The sequence below is a fragment of the Schizosaccharomyces cryophilus genome, assembly GCF_000004155.1.
Source record: "Schizosaccharomyces cryophilus OY26 unplaced genomic scaffold supercont4.2, whole genome shotgun sequence".
NCBI lineage: Eukaryota > Fungi > Ascomycota > Schizosaccharomycetes > Schizosaccharomycetales > Schizosaccharomycetaceae > Schizosaccharomyces > Schizosaccharomyces cryophilus.
The window spans coordinates 636,033-662,003 of record NW_013185625.1 but is presented as its reverse complement, the minus strand read 5'-3'; the positions used below and the strand labels follow the sequence as shown (position 1 = coordinate 662,003).

General features: G+C 36.2%; 8 protein-coding genes and 1 non-coding gene across 9 annotated transcripts; 6 read left to right on the top strand and 3 right to left on the bottom strand.

The window, feature by feature from the left end:
- Positions 1-196: 196 nt before the first annotated feature.
- Positions 197-1,391, bottom strand: SPOG_01825 (uncharacterized protein; the record flags this gene model as incomplete). The annotated part of the gene is made up of 2 exons (XM_013166929.1): positions 197-234; positions 359-1,391. 2 exons carry the CDS (start codon positions 1,389-1,391, stop codon positions 197-199), a joined length of 1,071 nt encoding a protein of 356 aa, XP_013022383.1.
- A 985-nt stretch (positions 1,392-2,376) lies between these two features.
- SPOG_01824 (uncharacterized protein) lies at positions 2,377-2,900 on the top strand (the record flags this gene model as incomplete). Its single annotated transcript, XM_013166928.1, has 2 exons — positions 2,377-2,429; positions 2,537-2,900. The coding sequence occupies 2 exons, from the start codon at positions 2,377-2,379 to the stop codon at positions 2,898-2,900; spliced, it is 417 nt and encodes a 138-aa protein (XP_013022382.1).
- Positions 2,901-4,603: 1,703 nt separating this feature from the next.
- SPOG_16187 lies at positions 4,604-4,725 on the top strand. Its single transcript, XR_001203080.1, has one exon. It is a non-coding gene; the product is annotated as a 5S ribosomal RNA (ribosomal RNA).
- Positions 4,726-5,870: 1,145 nt separating this feature from the next.
- SPOG_01823 (ribosome assembly protein) lies at positions 5,871-7,049 on the top strand. The gene is made up of 3 exons (XM_013166927.1): positions 5,871-6,608; positions 6,672-6,818; positions 6,880-7,049. Exons 1-3 carry the CDS (start codon positions 6,255-6,257, stop codon positions 6,964-6,966), a joined length of 588 nt encoding a protein of 195 aa, XP_013022381.1. The 5' UTR covers positions 5,871-6,254; the 3' UTR covers positions 6,967-7,049.
- A 350-nt stretch (positions 7,050-7,399) lies between these two features.
- Positions 7,400-16,809, top strand: SPOG_01822 (vacuolar protein sorting-associated protein 13b; the record flags this gene model as incomplete). Its single annotated transcript, XM_013166926.1, has 4 exons — positions 7,400-7,421; positions 7,488-7,600; positions 7,673-7,825; positions 7,943-16,809. 4 exons carry the CDS (start codon positions 7,400-7,402, stop codon positions 16,670-16,672), a joined length of 9,018 nt encoding a protein of 3,005 aa, XP_013022380.1. The 3' UTR covers positions 16,673-16,809.
- Positions 16,810-17,027: 218 nt separating this feature from the next.
- Positions 17,028-19,812, top strand: SPOG_01821 (lysine methyltransferase). The gene has a single exon (XM_013166925.1). It carries the CDS (start codon positions 17,890-17,892, stop codon positions 19,369-19,371), a length of 1,482 nt encoding a protein of 493 aa, XP_013022379.1. The 5' UTR covers positions 17,028-17,889; the 3' UTR covers positions 19,372-19,812.
- On the top strand, positions 19,750-21,315 carry SPOG_01820 (DUF544 family protein). Its single transcript, XM_013166924.1, has 3 exons — positions 19,750-20,101; positions 20,221-20,670; positions 20,719-21,315. Exons 1-3 carry the CDS (start codon positions 19,999-20,001, stop codon positions 21,213-21,215), a joined length of 1,050 nt encoding a protein of 349 aa, XP_013022378.1. The 5' UTR covers positions 19,750-19,998; the 3' UTR covers positions 21,216-21,315.
- A 75-nt stretch (positions 21,316-21,390) lies between these two features.
- Positions 21,391-22,680, bottom strand: SPOG_01819 (WDR21 family WD repeat protein; the record flags this gene model as incomplete). Its single annotated transcript, XM_013166923.1, has 1 exon — positions 21,391-22,680. One exon carries the CDS (start codon positions 22,678-22,680, stop codon positions 21,391-21,393), a length of 1,290 nt encoding a protein of 429 aa, XP_013022377.1.
- A 403-nt stretch (positions 22,681-23,083) lies between these two features.
- SPOG_01818 (uncharacterized protein) lies at positions 23,084-25,951 on the bottom strand (the record flags this gene model as incomplete). Its single annotated transcript, XM_013166922.1, has 1 exon — positions 23,084-25,951. The coding sequence occupies one exon, from the start codon at positions 25,949-25,951 to the stop codon at positions 23,084-23,086; it is 2,868 nt and encodes a 955-aa protein (XP_013022376.1).
- Between the last annotated feature and the right edge of the window lie 20 nt (positions 25,952-25,971).

Below are 25,971 nucleotides of genomic sequence, written 5' to 3'. Positions count from 1 at the left end.
ATAGCAGATACAACGACAAAGTAATCACAAAGCCAGAAATGTACGTGACAACCGCGAGCAACGGCTATTATTAAATAAACAAAAAGAATGGAACCATAAGACAAAGATTAAGGACAAATGCAAATATTAAAACATTTTAAGAAGAAGAAAATATTATACAAATCGGTTTGCCGAACAGCAGAATGTAAGCTTTCGCCTAATATAATTTCAAGTTCCTAAGAACTTCATGAGTGTCTAGATGTTAGTGTTTTTTGGGGCATATTAAACGATGAAAACGTAAAAATAAAGTAAAAAAGAAAAGGGTATTAAAACTTTTGTTGCATTTTTTTTCCAAAATACAGTCCTTGGAATTACGTACCTCTCACTTGCAAGGAGCCAACCTTTACTGAGTGTACAGGAGAAAATTTTGTCGCATTAAATTTATACAGCAAAGAAGGAGAAACAGCTCTTCGCTTAGATAAATCCGCAAATTCTTCACTCCAACGCGACCTTTTTTTCGAATGAAAAGCAAATTCTTTCTCTTTGTGGAGCGGTGAAGTAAATAAACTTTTTGGCGATTGGGAATTTGAACCATTTATTGCCCTTTTTTTCGGTGTTTGCAGTGCAGCAGGCGAAAAGAAAGCATGAGACTTTTCCATTGGAGCTACGGGACTACTCGGTTCTGCAAGCACAGTAGGAGTTACTGAGATATCTTTTTCTTTTCGAGCATTAGACGGACATTCTTGAGGTTTTCCCTTCAGATGAAGAGTTGATGAATGGACGGGATTCGAAAGATGCGAAGATGGCATCTGCGAGTTAGGAACACGCGTACTTCCCGACGTCATTTTAGCAAACTCTGACTCACCACGCACCTCAATTTCCCAAGGCGATGCTTCCTCGTAAAGTGCATTCGCGACACGCTGAAACATTTTTGGTTTAGGTAAAAGTGATTTTCTTCGCAATCCTGGTGATAAATTCTTTAGACTTCGACGAGTCGGAGAAACAAGATAACTTTCCTTTAACAGTCTAGGACTATAGTTTTTCGAAAATTCACTGGAAACATTCCAGTTTGCAGACTTTACGTATACAGATGTATTCCTTTCCGGGGTAGACACATTTACCGGCGACAAAGGGATTTGAGAAGTTGGAACAGGCTCCATGTCATCATCTCGATCATATTCTATTTTAACAGTGTCCTCCTCCATCATCGACACATCTGATGGTAAACCTCGGTGTTGATAGTTCATACAGCGTGGCAGCATTTGTGGAGACACGTCTGGGGAAGAAGCCGTAAAGCTTTGATGAAGACTTGAGCAACGTAGGCTTTTTTCTCTATTAAAAGTAAAAAAGTTAAGGTGCGAATCTGGAGACTCTAGGGAGTCACCTCTGACTGTACAAGATGACCAGCCCATACTCAAACTGAGCGCTTATTTTACTTAATTTTCGTAAGTTCCGATAAATAAGAAAAACTTCAATTTCATTCTTTATTATTTCATCCAACTCCTCAATAATCGACCAACTTTCAATATCCTAGCACTGTTATGGTTTAGGGTAGCTTATTTATACGTATCAAATTTAATGTACTCAGGATGATTTTTATATGATATATCATCTTATGAATGATTTGCAGTATGTTTTACAAAATAGACTGCTGCACAGGGTGTATACATTGAATAAGGCTCTTTATGCTTTTCTAAAAGTTTTATATTTGTAAGATGGGCTTGTTTTCCATTTACAAGTCAGAATGCACAGTCAGTTTAGCATTTGAAATGGAGCCCAGGTAGAAAAAGATTAATCACTAGTGTGACGAAGTCCTTATTAACCTCAAATATTAAGTTTTATATCGTTAGCTTATGTGCCTTGGTGCACAAGAATTATGCAAGTACTCCTAAGAAAATATGTATCGAATTCAAACATACATGAACCAAGCCCTCATAGTCATGAAATTGCTTTATAGAAGAGTCAAAGGAAAAAGAAAAGAAAAAATTTGCAAGGAATAAATCTTTTGTATCACTGAATTTCTATTGTATCTTGCTACTTCAATGCCAAATTTTAGAAAGACTACCTCGTTGAGATTACCAGAAACAGGCTTTTTAATTTTTAAAGGCTTCGTAAAATATTTATATATATTTTTTAATTCATTCTCGTTCCCATAATTCTTATATTCTTCTGGATATTCTCATAGGCCATTTTACTTCATTAACACTTTTAATGGTTCTAATACAGCAATTGCTGAACTACACCATATATCCAATTGTCTAACAGTACCATAACTAGATGTTTGGTACTCAGAATTAGTACATGTTTGGTATCTTCGTTTATTGAATTATGCTTTTTTGGAAGCGAAACCTGGTATGAATTTCATTTATTTAAGTCTTTGTGATAAATCAATAGAGTATGTCAGAAACACGAATCACAAAACCAAACCAAAGCAAACTCAAAGATGAAGAGTAAAATCGTGTAATTTTTGCCGAAGAAAAAAATTAAAATGCTCGAATGCACCTTGCACAAGTTGCATTATAAGGGGACGACCTGATGAATGTACTTTTGAGAATAGAGAGCTAGCGATTTCTAAGTCAGTACAACAAGTGCAAATTACTACATTAAACCAATCATCTGGAAAAATATCAAATGCTGAAGATGAGACTCCTAATCAGGGTCTCCATACTTCCCTATCAAATCAAAGGCTTGGATATTGCGGGATCAAAGTCCTGTTTGATCAAATAAAAGAGCATAAACATGTACCTAGTTCCCTTTTAGAAACAACAACGCCGGAACCGCTTCAATTGCCATCTACTGTTGATGCTCTATACAATATTTTACCTTCTATCGAAGTTGCTAGGATTCTTACTGGTTTATTCATTGAATCTTTCGACATTATACTGGACATCGTCCCGAGGAACAGGGTAGAGAGAATTTAAAACAAATACTTTCAAAATGTACGATCGTTGAGTGCATCGGAAATGATTCTGTTATTGACGGTTTTTTCCACTGCGCTTTCCTTGCCAGATATACCCGAGTTTTGTCGTGACATTTTGATTCTATAGGTTTGGATACAGGAGAAGTGTAACGATATTTTCTGAAAACAGTTGGGTCAATCATTGACAGGAATATTCATTGGCATTTTCCAAGAAGTATTGACGGAACAGTGTGACAAAGAAAACATAAATATGTTCACTGCTCATCACTATCTAAACTCTATGCTCTTTTTGATCGCGTCAAAATCAAAATATAGAGATTACGCACTTAAGTATAATTTTTAGAAAATTAGATTGCTTAGCATGTATCTTTGGCTTTCAGCCCCCTTTTACGGGACTAAGCGGCATTCCTCCTGGGCAAGGACAAGTTTTAAAATGAAGTTTCTCCTACAGCTGGTTTCCGTATAAGTATGCTACTGAATACAGCATGTCAATACGGGTGTAAACATATTCAACGATGTACATTCCTTGAACGCCGAGAAATACTTGAAGAGAGTTAAAGAATATGAGTTAAAGCTCTCTTTTTTGCTTGTCAAAATTGATTCCCAGTTATACAATTATAATGATGCCAAAATAAAACTTTGAAATGAGTTTTCTTAAAGTCGTTTATACATATGAGAACAAAAATCTCTATCAACCCTTCTTACTTGCCAAGTTTATGGGGCCTAATCAGAAAAAAATGGATCTTGGCTAAACTTGGTGATGCAATCCTTCATTCCAATCGTTTAATCTTGGATATTCTTGCATTTTCGATCAGCTTTGTTTTCCATAAATTTATATTCAGAATTGGCCTTAGTTCCTTAGCCCTATTACAGTTTTGCTTTGAACATGGTGTATGGGTTTCGTGAATATGCTGAAACAAAATTTGATTTTTACAAGCTGCCGAAAATCATTGACTAATTTATTAATAAGTCTCTAACATTCAACGAACTGGCACCTCGACATTGTATAAAAGCAAAGATGATTTTTCTAGTGAAGCACCTGAACAGGACCTTGCTAACTTTGTTTCATATCTTATGAATTTTGACTTTAACGAGTCATACGTGGATGAGTTTCTAGGTCTTCTTAGTTGATCCAACCCTTCTCTTAATATGTAGTATGATCACAAGCTACCGTTCTTAATGCAATGATCTACTCTAATTACTAAATTCAAAGGTTACTGATGTCAACAGCCTAAATTTTGAAGCATGAAGGCTTTTTAAACCTTTTTGTTTAAAAGTAAACTTATTATAGGCTCCCTTGATGCTTGCTTTATTCTTACTTTCCTGACTATAAGAAGGTGCAAAGGATCCTAGCTAATTGCATCGAATTTGGTAAACAAAAACCACTTAGGATGTGACCGGAAACATTCGCAGGTGCTTACTTGTCATGGTGGGATAGTGACAGAAGAGAATACTTAAATATCTTTACATATTTAAAGTTATTCTCTTTAAATGCAATTTCTCATCCTGTCTGTTTACTATTCCTATTAGGAATCAATCATATGATGACAGCTGCTTTATTTGTTGAATTGAAAATCATTTGTGCTGTGCTAAAACGAATTAAAAAAGTGGTTGTATTCTGAACGATTTTATGATGCCGTTTATGACAGAACCTTGGACATCAACTTTAGGAATTGATAACTACTTGTACAAGTACTAATGTATACAGCCACACCTAGGCGAAAACACCAGTTCCCGTCCGATCACTGTAGTTTTAAGCGTCTGAAGGCCTGGCCTTGTTAGTACTATGGTTGGAGACAACATGGGAATCCGCGGTGCTGTAGCTTCCATCTTTGTTGCTTTTTTTATTTTCCGTTTTGTAATATTCTTTTTGTATGTTTTAATGGAGGTTTGATAAAGTATTTTTTGGACATGATCAAGAACACAATTGATCCATTCTGAAAAGGAAATAAAACCAATTCAAAAAGTAGAAAGTTCAATTGAACAATTTGGTCAATAAATAAATCAACAAACGATGTTCCTCATAGTGACTGAACAATCAAGCGAAATATACTTTTTTATTGTAGCTACTCTAATAAAAGTAAAATCATCATGTTTCTGCAACAATAACAAACAAAAGCTATAAATCAGAAAGCAAAACTTCATTAAAAATTATGCGACACATAACGGTAACCAAAGGTACAAAACAAAAAGCCCTAATCCCCCATTGAATAAGAATGTACGAAATAACCGTGCATTATCAATACAATGTAAGGTGTATTTCAACCCATGAAAGACCAGACCAATGGATGTTTGTATAATTCGCTTCAGCTAAAGCGAGTAGTCGATATGCAAAATACAAACTTGGAATATCGTTAATATAGTAATGAACCGCTAATACTAAACGTTTATTAACGTTTGTTTCGGATAGAATCAAGTGTTGGCATCTAATATTTCATAATGCTGGTAATGAATTAATCGTCTCTTGTTTTTTTTTTTTGTTTAGTTTTTCATTTATATCCGAATCAACAGCTCTTACTAATAAAATAAAAAAAACTTCTTCTAGGGTGTAGCTTTCATGGTTCTCTGAACCAGTTTAAGCAACATATAGAAACTTGGTGGTGGATCTCAATAACAAAATTGTTGCTTTCTCTAAAACTAAAAAAGTAAAAGAACAAAGATTGATTTCAATGTTCATAGAGTTTTGGTTTGAGATTAATTTTTTAATTTCCCTAAAAGCTTACAAAGGAAAGCGCAAACAACCTTGAAAAGAAAACTACATATTATGAATATAAACAAAAAGAATCCATACTTTTCTCCAGAGATTGACACCTTGAGAAAAGTAGTCTCATAAACTCATTTACAATTTTGTCTGATTTAATGGTCGCGCAGTTGTAGTTTGTTCTACTTATAAAGAGTATTTCTACTTACAAAGAGTATTTCAATGCTTGGTTTGTAAAGTAATTTTATGCAACTATGGTTTCAATTTGGTAGTAGTGCTACTTAAGGTCTTAAGGTCTGGTCTACTCTTTCATATGGATAATTCTCGTTAACCTACAAACAAGAACCCTTCTCGCTTCATTTCGAATTCTATTGGATTTTTTCATAGACTGCATATTTAACGAAATTAATCATAAGTGAAAAAGAAAGGAATAATCAACAAACTCGCAGACGTCTTTGGTTCAAAATTTGCCTCAAGACAAACAACTCACCAAAACCAAGTAGGATTTGGCTCAGGGTTTCTTCCGTCTCAATTTTTCTACTCTTTTACTCAGCGTTTTGTTCGATACTGGCGATTTGAACTTTAATCCCCATCTCTTTTGCCTATTTATTTATCTATTTGAAAAAGGGACTATAAGGAACAATTAAAAATTTAATGGAACAACAAAAAGAATTTATCTATGATAAGCCGCCACCACCTCCTGGAAGTGTGCATTCCTCTGGAAATTCTTCAGACCTGTCCAGCGGAAATGTTGGTGACGGGGTGAACCAAACACGAAAGAGAAATCATCCTTCTGCAAACTCAAGGCCCCCAAAAAGAGCTCGGGGAGGACGTAATTTCCGGGGTGGGTTTTCTCATGGACAACGTGGAGGGGGAGAGAATATAGTTGATGGCATTGAGTATTTGCGCAAAAGAAATATCTCCTTGAACACACCCGAAGAAATAGAATCTTGGATTCATGAGCGGAAAAAGAATTGGCCTACAAATAAAAATGTAACTTTGAAGAAGGTATGAATTGCTACTTGACAAACCTGCAATCCCATAAGGATCCTCTTTTCTAATCTAGTTTAGGAGAAAACCATTAATGAAAACAAAGACAAGCAAAACGCTAAAGATGGTTCTCAAGCTTCAACTCCAAATGAACCTGTAAAGCGTCAGGTTTCCTATTCTTCCAAGTTGCCTTTTTCAGCCCAAAAGAAGCAAAACTTATACTCAAAGGTAATGGAGGTGATTTTCACTTTTCCTTAGTTTCGTACTTTATTACTAATTTCAATTTTAGCTCGTAAATAATCAGGTGGAGCAGGAAAATATCTTTCTTCTCCAATTCTTTAAAGCCTTAACTGAACAATCAACAACGCCTTTGTAATTCTATTATTCCAATAGATTCCTTTTCTTTATTTTCGTTTTGTTTTAAAGTCATATTTTTGGGTTCTGGTTTTTGTATTTAATAACATGATTATTTATTCATCTATTACATTCGTTCTATTCCGGGGTTTTTGAAATTTCCAGCTCAGATATACAAAAGAAAGATCGATCCAAACAAGTAGGAATGAACACTCACTGATTCCTGAAACTGTAATTGTCAATTTATCAAAAATCGAAATATTTTATTACATTGTTACTTTATTATGAACTGTCACCTGGTTAAATAGTGTACATTTCAGGCGTCTCTTGTCTCCTGTTAGAAAGAACGTCATTACCAAGAACGCCGATTTAATAGGAATCAAGTAAAAATCTACCATATATAGTAAAGAGTTTCTCTTAAATATTTTTAATCTTAATAAAAGACCCCTTTCACCATGTTGGAAGGGCTGCTAGCGAGTATGTATTGCTTTGCATTAGCACAGCTTGGCCATGAATCGATTGCTAACAAAGTACTTCTTTTAGATTTTTTAAATCGACTATTGGGCGAATATATTGAAAATTTCGATGCGACACAACTTAAGGTCGGTGTTTGGAACGGTGATGTTACTTTACACAATCTGCAATTAAAACGAGATGTAAGTGTTGCAAACAAAACGCCTTTATTGGCATATCAATCCTTTCAAAACTAATACTTTTTGGTATTTTAGGCACTAAAAAAACTAGAACTTCCCATTTCTGTTCAGTATGGTTTAATTGAAAGTTTAAAGCTCAAAATCCCTTGGTCCAGTCTTAGAAATAAGCCTGTGGAGATATATATCGAAGGGATTCGTGCTTTGGCTTCTATGGATGAGTCTCCTACTGTAAGTTTTTCTCTTAATTTAATATAGTCTTGATTTGGTCTGATTTTTGTGAGGAATTGATCTTGTCTAGTTGACTTAAATTCCTTGATTTGAATCCTTTAATACTGACCCTATTAGGTGACCAGAAAGGAAAGCCCCTTACAGCAACTGGAAGAGAAACGACGAGAAATGGGGCTATGGGAAGCAGCACAGGTGGGAACGACTGAGGCTGGTTATGACCCAAACGCTCAAACTTTCACAGAGTCGCTAATTACTCGCATGATTGATAATATACAATTTAACATTCGAGATATTCATGTTCGTTTTGAGCACTCCAATGAAAATTATCCCGCTAATGGGTATTCCTTTGGCTTATTACTTTCCGAATTCTCTATTTCTTCTTGTAACGAAGAGTGGAAGCCTATGTTTATTGAAACAGAATCCAAAACTATTCATAAATTATGCTCTCTGCAAAACCTTGCCGTATATTCTGACGAAACCTCTGAGTGTATTTCCTCTAATGACTTTAATGACCTGATAGGATTATTTCACGTTTTGCTAACCGATTTTGACCAAAGAGAAAAGGAATTCTTGATTTCCCCAATTATGGGTTCTGCAAAAGTGACAATCAACAAGACTCCTACTGTTGAGAAACCTCGATTCGTTTCTGATTTATCTTTTGAGGGGTTTGATTTAACAATTAGTGACGCCCATCTTACAAGGGGAATTTCGTTAAATAACGAAGTTAATGATATCCTTTCCAAATTCAATTTCCGGAAAAATGTTTTGGGAGATGCTACTATTAGTAAATCCTCTGAATGCCTTCCGTTTGTCTTCAAGAAAGTCTTTAACGACATTCGACAAAAGAATCATGTCAACTCCTGGCCTGCAATCAAAAGTTTTTGCGAGAGAAGAAAAACATATATCCATTTATATAGGAAAAAGTTTCTCGCAACGGCTTTGTCCCCCGAGGAAACAAATCAGTTGGATGTATTAGAACTGAACTTCACTGTTAGCCAATTAAAGCTATTTCGTTCTCTTGCTTACAAGGAAATAAAAAAAGAAGGAATTGAACCAAAAGGCCAAAAACAACAGGGCTGGACAACCTGGATGTGGAACAACTTTAAAGGTGCTTCCGATGAAGCCGGCGAAATGACGGATGACCAAAAGCAAAGAATTATCGATGCTATTGGATTGAATGAGTCGACGCTTAGCCCTTCTAATTTAACCGAAACTCCTTCCAATGCCGCTTTATTTGATATTAGACTGAGCGTACCCTCCGGAAGGTTTTCTTTAAAAAGTACTACCGAAAAATGTCATCTCATATCTCTGGAATTATCTGAGTTTACCTCAAAGCTGCTATGTATGAACAAAACTTACAAGTTAGATCTTGAGTTGGGTTCTCTCAGGGTTTTCAATGATAACCGTTCTTTGTTATACACAAGGAGCAAATCCTCTTCGTTTGATGCAGAATCTCCTTCTCCATTGTTCCATATGACATTTGAACGCCGATTTTCTGGTGAAGATGATCGGGATATTTTGAAACTTAATCTACGTACGTTGGAATTTTTCCACGATCAACCTAGCCTCATTAAAGTTAAAAAACTTTTTGATGATTCTTTATTTACTAATGAAGGAGGAGCTCAATTACTTCGATTTGCAAATAATGCTGTTACAGACTTAACTTCACAAACCGTTCAAAATTTACGAAACTATATGAATGAAAAACGAAAACTTACCCTGGACGTTCAGCTTCAAGCTCCATTAATAATTTTGCCCGAAAATGTTGAAAATCCGGACACAAATTCACTCGTGATTGATTCAGGTCTCATTTCTGTGAAATCAAATTATTCAAGACGGAATGAAGAAAGGCAGGCAACACAAGAGCAAGAAATTCAAGATCTTATTTACGATGATTATCTCCTTTCCCTCGACTCAGCAAAAATATCTTTAGGGCCACTTTCTCATATCCATAATGATAAAAACGAGATGGATGAAAAATATCAGTTATTAAAAGAGTCTTCTATTAAATTAAATCTCTCTTTACAGAGCGTCCCTTCTCCTAACTTTCCAAAAATCAGAGTTTCTGGTAAAATGTCTGATCTATTATTCAAAATATCTGATGCGCAATATGCTGTTTTGAAGAAGTTGAAGTCTGCTTTTTTGAGTAATGAGTCTTATGCGTCGTCGTCTGATAAAAATAGCTCCTTACAAACATCGAAATCATTTGTTTCACAAGACAGCAACTATAATTTTGAAATTAAGGAAGATGATACTTTACCTGAATTGAAACATTTCTGTGAATTTGATTTGTCATTAAATGGAATGGTTATTGTCCTATTGAGGGAGAGTGGCTATACTCAACAGACTCCAATGGCATCTTTGGAATTGGGCAAACTTAATATCTCTTACAACCAATTTGACACCGTTCAAAGAGTGGAGCTGTCTCTTACTTCCATGAAAGTCAATGACTTAACTACAGAAGAGTCGCGCGTTGGTAATCATCAAATCTTCGAATGCGGATCGTCAAATAATGATAACGTAAAAGATAACTACCCACTAACGATTGAGTACGCTGTTGAGTTCGATCCTTCCTCAAGCTTTAAAGACAGCACGACCATAAATTTTATTTGTTCTGATGGCAACTTTTATCTTGCTAAGTATTCAATACTATCCTTGCTTGAATTTTCCTCTTCCTTCATTGGCACGAGCAATAATCATCAGGATACTGAAGCTGAAAAAGAGCCTTCTTCTGAATCATTTGGTAAGACTAAGATGACTTTTAGCTTACATAGGCTCGGAGTACAAATTTTCGAATCTTATGAGGAACATCCCATATGTCTTGATTTATTTAATATCCATTCCAGAATTGATACTGCTATCAACTATTGGGATTTGCATTCTCGCGTTCAGAAGCTTGATATTCGTGCTTGGGATTCAAAGAAGAATGATACTATATCGTTCATTGACTCTAAAAAAGATCAATTTTTAGACTTACGTTACAAAACGCAGCAGGCTGAAAATAAGGAAGACTCGCCTCAAGCAAAGCTTGATATAAAAATGGGATCTTTCTTAATGATATGTCGTCGAGAGCCTGTTATTGATATTCTCAATTTCTTCTCTGATTTTATACAGCTGAAAACTGTGGTCGAGTCTGCAAAATACTTGGCTGAAACGGGCACGCTTCAAGCTGAACAAGGTACTAACTTTGACATAAATATAAATATATCGAATCCCATTTTCCGAATTCCTCTTTGTCTGGATAATGGCTTGCAAGCTTATGTTGATATATTACCTGGTAGATTTTCTTCAAGGACTATCTCTTGGTTACCAAATTTAGTTATTGAGCTATTATCATCCGAGACGACGATAAAGACCATTTTTTGTGCAACTTCATCTGAAAAGAATGATGTTGAACTTGACGTTTTGAAAGACCTTAATGTAGGATTAAAAATATCGGTTTTACAAGAAATCAAGGGAAGCTTAACCCACTATGGCATACAAATTGATGGCGAAACAAGTGATTTCTCTTTCCAGCTTTCACAAGCCCAATATTTCACTTTTCTTGAGCTGGCATCCGAAGCTCCGAAAGCAATGAGTATCAAAGATGCGTTCTCTACAAATTTAGATGCTGGCTCGGTATTTTCCGTACTTTCCGATGAACTTTACAACGTTGAGGTAATTAATAAAGCTATTTCTCATTTTAGTCAGAACACTAGCTCTAGCTTGAATCTTAACTTGCGTCTTCCAAAGGTTGGCTTACATCTGTTTGATGGAAATTTTGAGGCTGATAATTATTCGCAAAGACCGCTTTCTAGATTTATTTTGAATGATACGAAAATGAGTTCAAGCTATAGCTTTGAAGAGGGTGTTTTTGCAAAGTTGACTATGAGCTCATTTGCTATTGAAGATGTTCGGATGGAAAAGTCTGAGCACTTTTCTAATCTTATACTTCCATCCCAGGAGAATGAATCCCAGTTTTGCTTTACGCTTACATGGAAGCCTAACAGCAGCAATATTCTTTTGGAAGGAGATTTATATCAATCACTTTATGTTCTGTCGTTAGATCATCTTCTTTCAATTTTCTATTGCTTTGGAGCTCATGATTCTAGTAGAAACTCCTCTGCGAATAATGATAATACGCTAGTCAACAAGGGACCTGATAATGAAGTCAATAAAAACGAAAAGTCCCTTTCATATTCCCTAAGGTTTGACGTTACAAAAACATCTTTAGTTTTTGTTGCAGATGCTTCTAATTCAAATTCTCAGTGTTTAATTGTGAAGATAGGACACGTAAGCTTAGCGAAACAGATGTCCTATTCAGTTACTGTTCAAGAAATGGGTTTGTTCGTTTCTCAAATGGACAAAGTAAATAATGGTGTACAAATACTTGAAAACTTCAATTTTGGATTTGGTCTTGTGCAAAACTCTTCTAGTCAATATACCTCAAGTGCCTGCATGGACATTGATCCGTTAATATTCCGTATATCGATATATGATCTGCTTTTGATACAAAGCGTAATTAAATCTTCTACCCAGGTTGTTTCTAAGTATAGAAAGGATATAAGTCCTAGTACCACAAGTGTAAGCGACTTATCCGATTTTTTTTCACAAGAAAAGCCGACGCGTGAATCCTTAATGTTAATTCAGCAAAAAGCAGAAAAAACAGCGACGGATTTACTGAATACCTTGGGGCAAGCTTCTTTATCTACTGAGGAATTGACTTTCAACAGTGCTGGAATTCAGTTGGCATTAATCAGTGATGCTCACTCCTTACCTGTGGTAGATATTGTGGTCGATTCATTTATTGTGAATGCAAAGGACTGGAATTCTAACTTCTCTGCCTCAACAACTCTTAGAGTTCAGTGTAATGCTTTCAATTTTGCCAAATCTCATTGGGAGCCCCTTTTAGAACCTTGGTCTATTAGTTTATCTGGTCTCCAAAAAAATGGAACCAAAGAAATAAAGCTTGTAACTAGCGAGCGTGGACAATTTACGTTGACACCAATGATGATAATGGATTTTCACAGAATAATAAGGTATTATTTGACTAATCAGACTGGAGAAAACGAAAAGCGACCTGAAGGCCATCCTTACGAAGTTTTAAATGAAACTGGTTACGCTTTATCTGTGCATTACGGTCTCAAGGAATCTGATGGAAATGAACACTTTAAGCTTGAGTCAGGAAATTCTAAGCTTTGTCGTTTTGAAGACAAGGGAGCGTCGGCAACAAGGTTAACTAGTAAAGAAGAAGATATATCGACAAAAATACGAGTCTCTTTCGATGAAGTATGGTTTCCTGTTGATGACATATCAGTACATCGTGAAGGTTCTTTCTTATATGAATTGAAACCTCGAGCCGAACGTCCTAATTTTCTTTTGGTAACAGTAATCTTACTGGAAACTAACGTAAAAAGAATCATTCTTTCTTCACCATATTCACTTGTTAACAGAACAAAAGAAGCTATTGAATTCGTATGTAACGACCAATCTGGTCATCGTCAGTCTTCTGTTGTTCGGATTGAGCCACAAGAAACCGGCTACATTCCTCTTGACTTGGCAACATTATATCCTTTGAGGATTCGTCCAGTAGCAAAACTAGGTTTCTTGTGGTCTAATCAATGTGTATATTGGAAGTCATTATTGAAGTCGCCTTTACAATATTTGTCATGCAAATCTAGCAAAACAAACTGGGAATATAATTATTTGGTCTTCTCGAGAAATCTTATGGAGAGTTTTATGGCTGATGTTTATCCTTTCATGCAGCTGAATGTTCTTCCTCCATTGCAAGTGCATAACTTGCTTCCATACGAGGTCAAAGTTCGTATTTTAGAAAAAAACACCACCCGTAATGATTGGCGTTGTACTCTTCAACCAGGTGAGTCACTTCCAATTCTGCACACAGATCCAAAAAGTCTTCTTTTGTTGGGTATGACTGTTGCTGCAATTGATCTTCATTCACTTGAATTGCCTATTATATACTCGCCCATTGGCGCATGGGAGTCCGTTCAGTCAACATCTCTGTTATCTTTTGCAGACAAGAAAGAAAGGGTCAAACTAAACCTTCAGTACGACAAACTCCCGGGAACAGACTACATTTCTGATGTGAGAATTTACTCTCCGTATCTAATATATAATCGAACAGATGTCAATATGAAGCTTTCAGATGAGTATGACTCTTCGGTGACTAATATTATCCCTGGAAGCGGTTATGCTAATGATATATTGCCCTATTTTTTCTCATTTAAGCAAGCAAATCGAAAGAATCGTGCTGTATTAAGAATGAAGGACTCTCAATTATTCCTACCTCTAAGTTTTGATACTTTAGGGTCATCTAGTGAAGTGAAAGTTAAAACAACAGATAATCGAAAAGCATACATTTTAGGATTATCAATTGGGGAATGTACAGGAAAATTTTGTTTGTCTAAAACCGTTACTTTTACTCCCAGGTACGTTTTCAAAAACAATTTGGATAGAAGCTTGTGTTTACGGCAATTCGGTAGTTCCAATATCTGGAATTTATCGTCCAAAGCATTGTATCCTGTTTATTTGTTTGAAAATTCCGAAGACATTACTATGGTGACGGCCTTCCCAGGTATGAATAATAGCTGGTCATCCGCATTTCATATGAATAATCTTGGTATAACCCACGTTAAAGCTTACGAGCGAAACGAAAATGGAGATATATTGCCAGTTTTATTACGAGTTTCGGTAACATTAAAAGATGCGACATTCTTTATAACCTTCAAGTTGGAAACTGTTTCTTGGCCATTTAAGTTAAAAAATAACTCTTCTATGGACATTCTATATCAGCAGAAAAAGCCAGCCTCTTCAAGTATCGAGTTTGCATATACTCAAAATTTTAAGAAAAGCAAATATATTTTACGTGCGGGAGATGAGGCTGATTATTCTTGGGATTTCCCTGCTGTGAAAGACAAAAGACTCGAAGTTACAGTGGAAAATGCAGTTCATGATTTGGATATATCCTCAGTTGGAAAGCTTAGCCCATGGTTTCCTCAGGAGCTAAATGCTAATGCTCGATTAGTACCTGAAATTTCTATTGTTGGTCTCACATCAGTAATAACTTTCAATGAAGTGGAGGCCAGCCAACCTCCCCAACTTCCTCGCCGTACAGGTTCGAACAAGGAAGAAGACAAGGATGAGACGAAGTTCAAATTTGCTATGGACTTGAGTGGTCTCGGATTATCCTTAATCAATAGTCATTACGAAGAGTTTGCTTACGCTACATTACGAAACTTAATGGTTAATTTTGATGAAAGCGCAGATTTGCATTCGCTTTCTCTTTCATTGGGCTGGTTTCAGATCGATAACCAATTGCTGGATTCTCTGCATCCAATTGCATTATTTCCTTCCGTAATAACAGAGGAGGTGAAAGAGGAAAATCCAGAAGTATTGCAATTCCGAATTTCTTCTTTGAAAGATTATGATTATGGTTTACTTTACGTAAAATATGCTTCCTTTCTTTTACAAGAGTTATCTGTTGAACTAGATGATCGGTTTGTCTTTATGTTGCTAAGACTTATATATCCTTCGCTTGATGTTTCTCAAAGTTCCAGAAGTTTAAATGAAGATTCTTTCAAAGACAAGTTTGAACTTCCTAATTTCGATGTAGATGCTTATCAAAGCGATATCTTTTTTGAAGCTCTTCATTTACAGCCTACAAGAATTAATCTCACGTTTGAGGCTTCTGAAGATATGGAAAATGAAATAGTAAAAGCGAGAACTCCTAACTCGACGTTGGACTTTATGACGGGAATTCTCGTAAGTACTTTGGGTAATATTCATGATGCACCCGTTCAGTTGAATTCCGTGTTATTGGAAAACGCCAGAGGAACTGTGTCTGAGCTGGTTTCCAAAATCTTCAATCATTACAAGCAGCAAATTGGATATCAAATGTATATGATTGCTGGACGTGCAGACTTTTTGGGTAATCCAGTTGGTCTATTCAATAACTTTGCATCTGGTGTTTTTGACATGTTTTATGAGCCATATCAAGGGTTTTTACTTCAAGATACTCAATCAATTGGGGATTCTTTTGCAAGGGGTACCTCTAGTTTTATGAGGAAAACCATTTTTGGCGTTTCTGATAGTGTATCGAAACTTACCAATACTTTTTCGAAAGGTTTATCTACGGTGACAATGGATCCAAAGTATAAAATGTCAAGACGTCGCTTCCGTTCAAGAAACAGACCTAAGCAGGCGGCTTTTGGTATAACCGTTGGAGCTAATACTTTTTACGATAGCATGACCAGTGGTTTCGAAGGCCTTCGCCGACCTTTTACTGATGGCAAATCTGATAGTCCTGGTAAATTTTTGAAAGGATTTGGCAAGGGTGTTTTAGGCTTGGCTACCAAGCCTGCTATCGGTCTGTTAGACATGACTACCAACGTTTCAGAAGGTATACGGAATTCGACAGATGTCCGGGCAAATCCTGAGATTGATAAAGCTCGTATTCCAAGATTCGTAGGATTTGGTGGATTGATTCAGCCATACAAAACATATGAATCCCTTGGAAAGTATTTATTGGCAATGATCGCGAACGGTATATATTCAAACGAAACGTACCTTTACCATGCTGAGCTAAAAAATGAGAAAGTGCTATTCATTAGTACTAAGCACTTTTTAGTCACGAAAGCGAACAACGAAGTTGAAGTGGTTCTTTCTGTCAGAAAGATAAAGAGTTTGAGATACTCTGAGCATGAAATAGTATGCTCAATGTATGATATGTCAACTTTACGCCTTCCACTTCCAGGCGACATTGTGAAAAAGGACAGATGCATGAAAGAAGCCAACAGAGCGTACACCGAATCTCATCGTTTGCGCCTTATGGATGTTGAGCCGTTTTGAAGCTTATAACCTACAGATTTATGTTTACAATCAGAGTATAATGTCTTTTTGATGAATCTATTTAAATATACACATATATAAATTTATATATATTTATACGAATAATGAGTTAATAAACATTGGGATGAAATGATTACAACACTATGCATTTCCACCATCGCGCGTTGAACGTGTCTTTGTTTACATATATATTCGTACTTCATCCATACTATATATTCCCATAACAACACTGAAAACCAGACTGGTAGATCTTATAAGAGTACAATAATGAATGTTTTAAATTCAGAATCTTCTTTGGGAGATGAAGAGAGTATTTTTCGTCGATTTGAACAACTGCTTATTTCATATGAAAAGTTAACTCTTATGGCAGCAGAGCAGGAAGAGTATAACAGCCAAATGGAGGCAATTGTATTAAAACTACTCAAAGAAAGATGGGAACGAGATCAAAGATACACGAATGTCTTCTACAGGTTACTGGAGTGTATTGAAAAAGTACTTTACAATAAGATGAACAGAAATGAACTGAAAGAGGAATACGATAAATTTTTTGAGAAAGCACTATTATCTGATCAAGAAGCTTACGAAAATGCTTCAGTAGAAAATGTTCGGCTGAAGAAACAGCTTGAAAAGTTCAACCTGGAAGGTGAACAAGCTTCTAGTGAAGCATAAGTCGTGTATTTCATTGCTTAAACTCCGTTCGATCCAAACCATTAATTATGAAATACTTGAGATTTCATATGTCTTACTTTATAGACGTCAAAGGTGCCGCAGGTATTGAAACTTAAAATTACACTAAAACTAAGAAACATGTCCCAAAACAATAAGGAAAACAATGCAATGATCGAATTTATCCATCTTGAACAATTTCTTCAACTTAGGAATGGAGGTCTTCTCTACAACACATATTTATCGGTTCTATTGAATCCGCTTTATCTTGCTTACGAATAGTCATTTCTATATATCATACCTTAATCTTATTTAAAAGTAGCCTTTCTACATCGTTGTCTTTCTTTTAGGTGAAACTTGCATCAGTGGTCATTCCGGTCAAGTCATTAATTATTAAAGCAAGGAGAGTAGAGAGAACTGGGAACAAACAATTTTTCAAGTTGTTTACTCCCTGCATACGTTAGTTGGTTATGACTCCTGATTGATATTATGATTGAAATTCGAATGATTTTAAGCTTCTGTGACGAAGAGATTAATATTCAGTCAATGCCATGAAAAGCGAAAACGATGCAGACTACGACCAGTTTTTATCTTGGCTTATACGAAATAGTTATTATATCTCGCCGAGTATTAAAATAACCGAAAATTCTATTGCTGGGCGAGGAATTATCTCTTTGCATACTATTTTTCCACCTGAGTTACTGGTGTCTTTCAGTAAAGCCATCGTATTGAGCCCGAAAAATTCATTGTTTTCTCCTTTGCTTTCCAAGCAATGTTCTGATACTGGAACGCCACGACAAAAAATATTACATGAATATCCAGCGCAATCCGACCCTCTAGCAATTGTCCGACTAACCTTGGCTTTTTTATTAGAGAAATCCTTGAATCACAAGAGTTTTTGGGCGCCTTACTTCGATGCTCTCGATGAAGCTTCTACTCCAGATTCCATTTTGCTTTGGGGTCGCGATCAGATGCGATTAAAGGGAACTAACGTATATGAGGCGGCCAGAAATGTACTTCAAATTTACTATGAACAGTATAAAGAAATTGTTATACCATTTTTCGAAAACTCAAAATCACTTCCTAGATCATGTCCCAGCTGGCCAGAATATTTGCGCGCATGCACCCTTACTCAGAGCAGATGTTTTTACATCGATGATTATCACCAATTAGCATTGGTACCTTTTTGCGACATATTTAATCATCAGACAAATCCAGAAATTGCATTTCTTCAGTGCTCCAACTCTACAGTGGGCTTATCAAGTAATCGAGAACCTGCAGACTCTACAATTTGCAACTTTACTTTAAATTCTTTAGTAGAACAAGGAGAAGAGATCTTTAATTGTTTTGGGTCGTTTTGTGCGGATGAACTGCTTATCCAGTATGGCTTTTTAGACCCTACTTGTGAGATTTGGCAAGTAGATTTAGAAAAAACGGTCCGAAACTTATTTAAGGAAACTTTTCGTTCATGGAAGCAATATTTTGATCTCGATTCGCCTTCTCACTCGTATAATGAAAACGATAAACATGCTCTTGACGGATCATCAAATCACTCACATAATATACTAGCACGCCATCAAAAAAGCCTTTGTATCTTTAGCAATCTGGGACCAAGCGTTGCAATTTTCTCATTTGCTTGCTTCTTAATTTACAGCTCTCATGTCAATCGCTATCCATCGACGAGCAATCAATTGCCTTTCTTAGAATTTGAGAAGAGGCTGTGGAATTTACATGTTGGAATTGTACAGACAAGAAAACCATTGGATGAGCAGGAATTTATGAACCTTTATTCAAGGGTTCTAAAGACTTTGGATTACATCTACGAAACGCGTAAAAATCGATATGAGAATGGGTGTTTGTCGGCAACCGATTACAAATTTCTACTCGAAAATTCAGCTTTTGAGCATAAAAGTAGAGCTTTTATCACCGTAAAGGTGTTTTATCACGAGTTGTTACTATTGGAATCAGAACATCAACGCTGTATTGAATTACAGTCAATAATTCAAAATCGTTTAGGGGATTACAAAAGCTGAGACTCGTTTATCGATCTTTTATGAGCCGACTTATTGATGCCTTCCATTGTGTTTACATAAAATAAGCGGACAAAAACAATCTATTAATTTTCGGATAAAGAATAGGCTAGTCAGAAGCAATAGTATTGTATGCTAGTGTTGATCTAGATCTAAGGATTTATAAGTTTGAAAGTTTTTGTTTTCCATTGAAACCAAGGTCAGAAACATCTTGGTCACTTCTTATCTTTTTTGATGCTTCCAGGACATTTGATTACTGAAGAGCTCATTTACAAGCCTTCCCTCTTGCACCTTACATATTCATTAGTAATTGAGGAATTTCTGGTTGACAAAAATACTGTTCAACATGACTCCAAATATAGCTGCTATTTAACTTTAATCTATCTAATTATAGTTATTAAAAGAAGTAGCTTGACTATACAAATAAAAAGAAGTTTAAGCATTTTCTCTTGGTCTGCCATTTGAACTTGCTACTCAACCACAACATTGTTTCATTCTCAACATTCGTCACAAGTTAAGAATTGAAGAATAAACCTTCCCTTGTTTCACTAAAGTTAACAGCAAGAAAATTTACTTGCGCCTAAATTCTGCTGTGTAAGAGCGACTTGCGACGACAACCTCGCATGTAAAATGCAAGAAGAAAATTCGCAGAATTCCTATAGAACAAGAATCATATCGTATTTGGAGCCTACCAATAAAAGATATAGTAAACGATTGGTGCTTTGCCAGACAGGTAAGTCGTTATTATTAAGCCTGCTATAGTCAAGTATTGAACAGACACGAAATGTAGCACTTACAGTAAATGGACAACCTTCTTTAAAAGGATTTACTTCTAACGGTTTGAACTTATAGATAATGGCCCTTGTCCCATTATTGCAATTGTAAACTCATTAGTCCTGAAATCCAATGCTGAAAGGACATTCTTGCTTCCAAACAAAAAGTATATTCCTTCAGAAGAGGTAACCGACTGTCTTGTCGAATTCGCTAAACGATATGCGCTTTGTGAGGATTTAGGAGACCTTCATGGTCAGCTTTCTACTATGCATTTTGGTCAACAGTTGAATCCTTCAATTCTAGACATTCAAAAATTCGAATATGGTGATGAAATGTTTAATTTATTCGGCATTCCTTTAGTTCACGGTTGGCTATTCTCTAGCGAAATTATGCAGGATGAAGCGTCTCTCAAGTGCTTGCAAGAATTGGAGTACTATGAGAAAATTGCAGATACTTACGCAGAAAGACGTTCTTTATTAGAAATGACAGAGAGCTTGACCACGGAGCAGACAAACTTTATAGAAAAAAGTACGTTTTATTTTCATCTGCTATTTATGATATGCTAACGTTATAAAGCTACATTTGTTGACGCAATTATGGAAGATAGATTTACCATGCAATTTCTCACTTCTGCTGGTTTAGGAAAAATTCTTGAGCTAATTCATCCGGGTGAAATCGTGGTTCTATTTCGGTCATGTCATTTTAGTACTTTGTATTCCAATCCGGAATCTCTAACTCTCTTCACACTTGTCACTGACAGTGGGTATGCCAGAACAGGTGAGGACGTTGTATGGGAAACATTTGATGACCAGGTTGTTGAGACCGGAACTGGAGAACTTTGTTCAGCAAATTTTATTCCGGCTGTGTTCATTTTAAATCAGCGAAAGGAAGAACAAGAACGTCTCGTTAAAGAAGATGAACGCCATGCCAAGAGAATAGCACAAGGACAACAAGCTCAGACCCGTAGGGATCAAAGTAAAGGCAACTCACAGACAGCTCATCGAACCAGAAACATTAAGACAACAAAGAAGAAACAAGACGAACAGCAATTGAAAAGCTGTGTTGTTTCGTAGAAAGAACTAGGGCTGAAAGCTACGTGTAAGCTAAAGGCTTTATTTGTCTTAGATATATTACTTATGATGTTCACGTTAATGTAATGATTGTTTTTACCTCTTTTGACTTTTAAACTTCTAGATATGATCCATCATATTTAACATTGCAAATAAACTCTCCGCTACTTATCAATAATCATGATTCATAAAAATGTACACAGTCGTCTATAGGTAGAAGCCAGCCCTCCGTGTCGTTTGATTTCAGCCAAGTTCCATCCCGATATAATACATGATTTCCTCCAACATCTGGCTTAAAGTCTGCTATAACCTCGGAGGAATCAATTCTCCAGAATCTAATGTGTGAATCATCACCGGCCGCTCCAAAAATGGTTCCTTTTTCATTACACATTAATGCCAAGTTACGTTCCACCAAATTAGAATGCCCCTTATAGGACATCAAGTGATTTACCTTTGAGTCATGTCTTACAAACCGTAGATCATATAAAGCGATTGACGAAACCAAACCACTTACTAGTAATTTTGGTTCAGCAGAATCAACAAGGGATGTCGAACATACGCTCGTATCATGAGAAAATTGACATATGGTTTTGCTAGGACCTCTCAGATCATACATTAAAACTGATTTGTTTCTGCATCCAGCTGCCAAAGTATTTTGATCGATTGCTTTTAAAGTAAAAACATCACCTTTGGAATGGAAATTTCTTCGGAAAACACCTTCTTCATTCAAGACAGCGATTCTATTTGAACCACCTATTGCGAACCCCGTTCCTTTGATAAACTCAGAGCAATGAGGTGTTTTCATCGATCTTAAGGATACTTGAGTATAATTCTCGGGAGAATTTTGGGAAACATTAAAATTGCACATATGAGCTTTGCTTTCAGTTGACTGTGAGCCAAGAGTGGTCCAAAATAAACTTGTATCGAAGTTCGAAGAAATAGATGTTATAGGAGACGGTGATAAACCAAGACGAGCAACATTCACTTCCTGTGCCATCATTTGATTATTCGATGACACAGATGAATCATACAAATTTGAATCATTCGCTGAATAGAGAGATGAAATAAATAAATCACCTCGATTAGACGAAAATAAATATTTGTCTAATCCTGGAACCCAATGGATTTTTTGTAGACTGATACCCTGTAAAGACGGGGAAAATTTGATTTTTCGACCTCGTTGACCTAACAATCCTGCACTCATAAAATTTCCATGGGTCCCAGATAACTGCCGGTTGAATAAGTACTTATTAATACCGGGTAATAATTTACGATGATGCTTCTTGCTTATACTTTGCTTTTCATCATCTTCGGAACTGTTCCTTTTTAGAGAATAATTTTGGTTTAACCGTTCCCTTGTATACGCGTTAGCAGATGGAGTAGATATTCCTTGTGAAGCGATACGAAAGTATCTATTACGTGTTGAATCATAGTAAAAGCCAGGAATTTCGAGTGGTGTACCATTCATCATAAATCCAGTTGCAGCACTGAAAGTACTTTGAATTGAAAACTTTCGTTCATATATTAACTGTCCTTTTGCCAAAAGTTCATTTCCCTTCTTTAAAGATACTTCAGACCTGTTCTTCGAAATTCCTAATAATTTTCTTTAATATTTTAAAAGAATACACAAGACAAAACTGGTATATGTTTTTATGCACATTTGTATGTGTACATACAAATTAATTGTCGTCTTCAATATAAAGTACTTCCTTCGGATTCAGTATCCTGGAAGGCGATTTCGTCAAGTTTAGTCGTCTATTATTTTGCTAATACATTCTCATTATAGAAAATAAAATGTATAGCTGAAATTAATATAGATAAACAAATAGCATTTGATGTTATGTCAGAGAGTTCCAGTAACGTCGCGATACTCAAACTGAAACATCGTAAAAAGCACTCAGCTCTTTTTGTAAAGATTTGAGAGAGGTTTTTAAGAATTCGTACTTTGTCTCATAGCCAACGACTATTTGCTGAGCTAAAATTGTCTCAACATTTTTCAATGTAATGTCGACAACTGTAGGGAAAAGTTCAGGTAAAATTTTAACCTTTTCAGTTAAATGCGGCGCTTCCATAGCACGCAGACGAGAAGTTGCCCTTGACATTAATTGTATGCACAGCTTTTTGAGATCATCATCTTCAAATTCAAAGGTTGATAACGTATAAATGAACGTCAATAAATGAACAAACGAACATTCATCCAGAGCATAGTCAGGTATTCTTTTTAACATTCGAAACGTAGAGACGTTTGGAAATTTCGTGAAATAGATTAAAGCTTCTTCATTTTTCGTAGCATCAATCATTTTTGAAAGATCATTAAGGCGGTCTGAAATATCATTAGAGCTCACCGGGTACGAACTACCATCGTAAGTGTTCTTATTGTCTAAAATCGTTGAAATAGAGCTTACACGTGTAGCGAGAGCAGACATAGCCATTGACTTGTCTTGATTTTGAGACTTTATTTTTACTAACGAGTTTTTGAGTAATTCCGGTTCTTCACATTTAAAAGCAGTGGGTACGTAAGAGTCCAATGGCTCTTGAATACATTCATCCACCGTCTGTTTCAATTGAGTGTTTATAGTAGAATTTAGATGTGAGCCAAGCGACTGCTTTATTAACGACGCAATCTGATTCGGTAACCTCTCTTTCAGTTTTTCGTTTGCCCTTTTCTTTAGCAACATGTTGACGAAACTAAATACTTCATCATTTTGCGGAGTGACTGCTTCAATCATAGATTCTAAGTGCCAAGTTGAAGAGGAGTTTAGGATGTTTGATGCATATTCGGAAACTGCGGTTTCTATTTCTTTAACAGAATTCGGAAGTTTAAGTTTCTCCAAGTTGGGAATGCTCGCCTCTTTGTCGGCCTTTTCCAGACATGCAGATGCTAAAATAGGCTGTTCGGGAATTGGATAGTTCAGTGATTTCCCTTCTTTACTAAAACAATCAGCATCCATAGCTAACAAATAATATCCGCTGGTTAAGGCTAAGAGTAAATTGAGTTCATCGTTATTTTCCGAAATCAGATTTGAGTACAAAATTCCGTCGTTTAAGATTGTTTTAGACATTACAGCCCCAATATAGCCAGATTCGCCAAAAAAATCACTATTGAGAGCTGCCATTATAAAAGAGGAAGAGTTATAGTGATCGAGGTCAGAAGAAGGTGAAGAAGCGTGATAAGAGAAAATATCTAAATAGTCCCCTGACACAGATATTATCAAGTCATGATTTTTGGAAACACCTAGCAGGTGCGGAGAGAATTTTCGATTTTCATTCTTCAAGTTGATTTCTTGAGTAACTTGGCGACATCCAAGATCAAACAAGAATAGAGTAGAGTTTCGGTTGTATGAAATACACAGTACTCTATCTAGATATGTACCGTCCTTCCTGCTTGTAGACAAAAAGAAGATACAGTCAGCAGGCGACGGCAAACATAAATCTATAAATGCGAAAGGAACAGAAAGAAGCTGTTTTTCTATATTCGCATCAATGGATAAAGCCACTCGATACAAATATACTTTAGATTTGACTAACAAAGCTAGCACGGTTTTATCTTTAGATAACGAGCAAGAAACAACGGTAGAAGGAGTCTCCACAATCAAGACTGAGGAATTCTCGATAAGTTCGATTGAATTAAGTTTCATATAGTTCCTGATTAATGGAACCTGTATCACATAAAATTTGTTTTTCACTAAAAAGCCAATTAAATTCGAATCCCGAGACACCCAGGTGCAGCCTCTCAATAAAGGATGATGAATACTTAAAACTAAAGAAGCAATAGGACCATATCCGCTGTCATCTATATTCCAAACTGAAGCTTTACCATCGCAATCAACAGCAAGTAAATAAACGTTTGATGATTTATCTTCTCCAAAGCCCAGGTAGACAACTTGGCTTTCGCAACCCAATGTACAAAACTTCTTGGTAGCATCGTTCGATACGCATACTCGGTCAAGGTTTTGATCAACGTAGGCAGCATACTGCTTTTTTTTATCAGCCAAGGTCAACGGTTCGTAAAAGCAACTATACGGAAGGTTCGCCTTCGCTATCGAGTAGAAAGAATCAGTCAACAACGGGGAAGATACGCATGATGGTGGAAGAGTGAACGAACGACCCAAAGGTGGATCAATGCTGTAAACCTCATGAGGAAGCTTATTATCGTCCGTAAATTGAGAAAAATGATACTCTTCCAGGTCCCTTCTTTCTTCCTTTGCAGGAATGGAGGAAGGATGTAGAGGAGATGCAGGTTTCGTTTCGGCTTCCTTTATCTTAAAAAAATCTCCAGTTCTTTCAAAACTCGAAAAGGTCGTATCTTGTCGTTTTTTAGGCCTCAAGGGGGATCGTACATCCTTTTTTCGAGTTGTATCTGTAATTGAGTTAGCACCAGTAGCGTTGGGTGACTGACGCTGCAACAAAGGACTTGTCGCTTCTAAGAAGTCAAAGGGATTGAAACTGTTGAAGAAAGGCTGTTTGGGGGCTGTGAGTGGACTACCAACTGGCTTTTCCACGGCATTTGGATTTGAGCTAGGATTCAAACCAGGCAGACTATGAAGTTGTGTTTGATTCTGCACAACATCAGGCCTTAACATATTAAGCAAAAAATTGCTTTTCTCTGGATCAGAACGGGATGTATCTGACATAGTCCTTGAAAGTTTCCTTGAAGATACTTCGTTAAGATTTTTAGGATTCGTGAACGTAGATAATTCGTGTTTACCAAAGTTTGTATCTTTTTTATATCCGGACATGACAAATTAAGTTGCTTGCC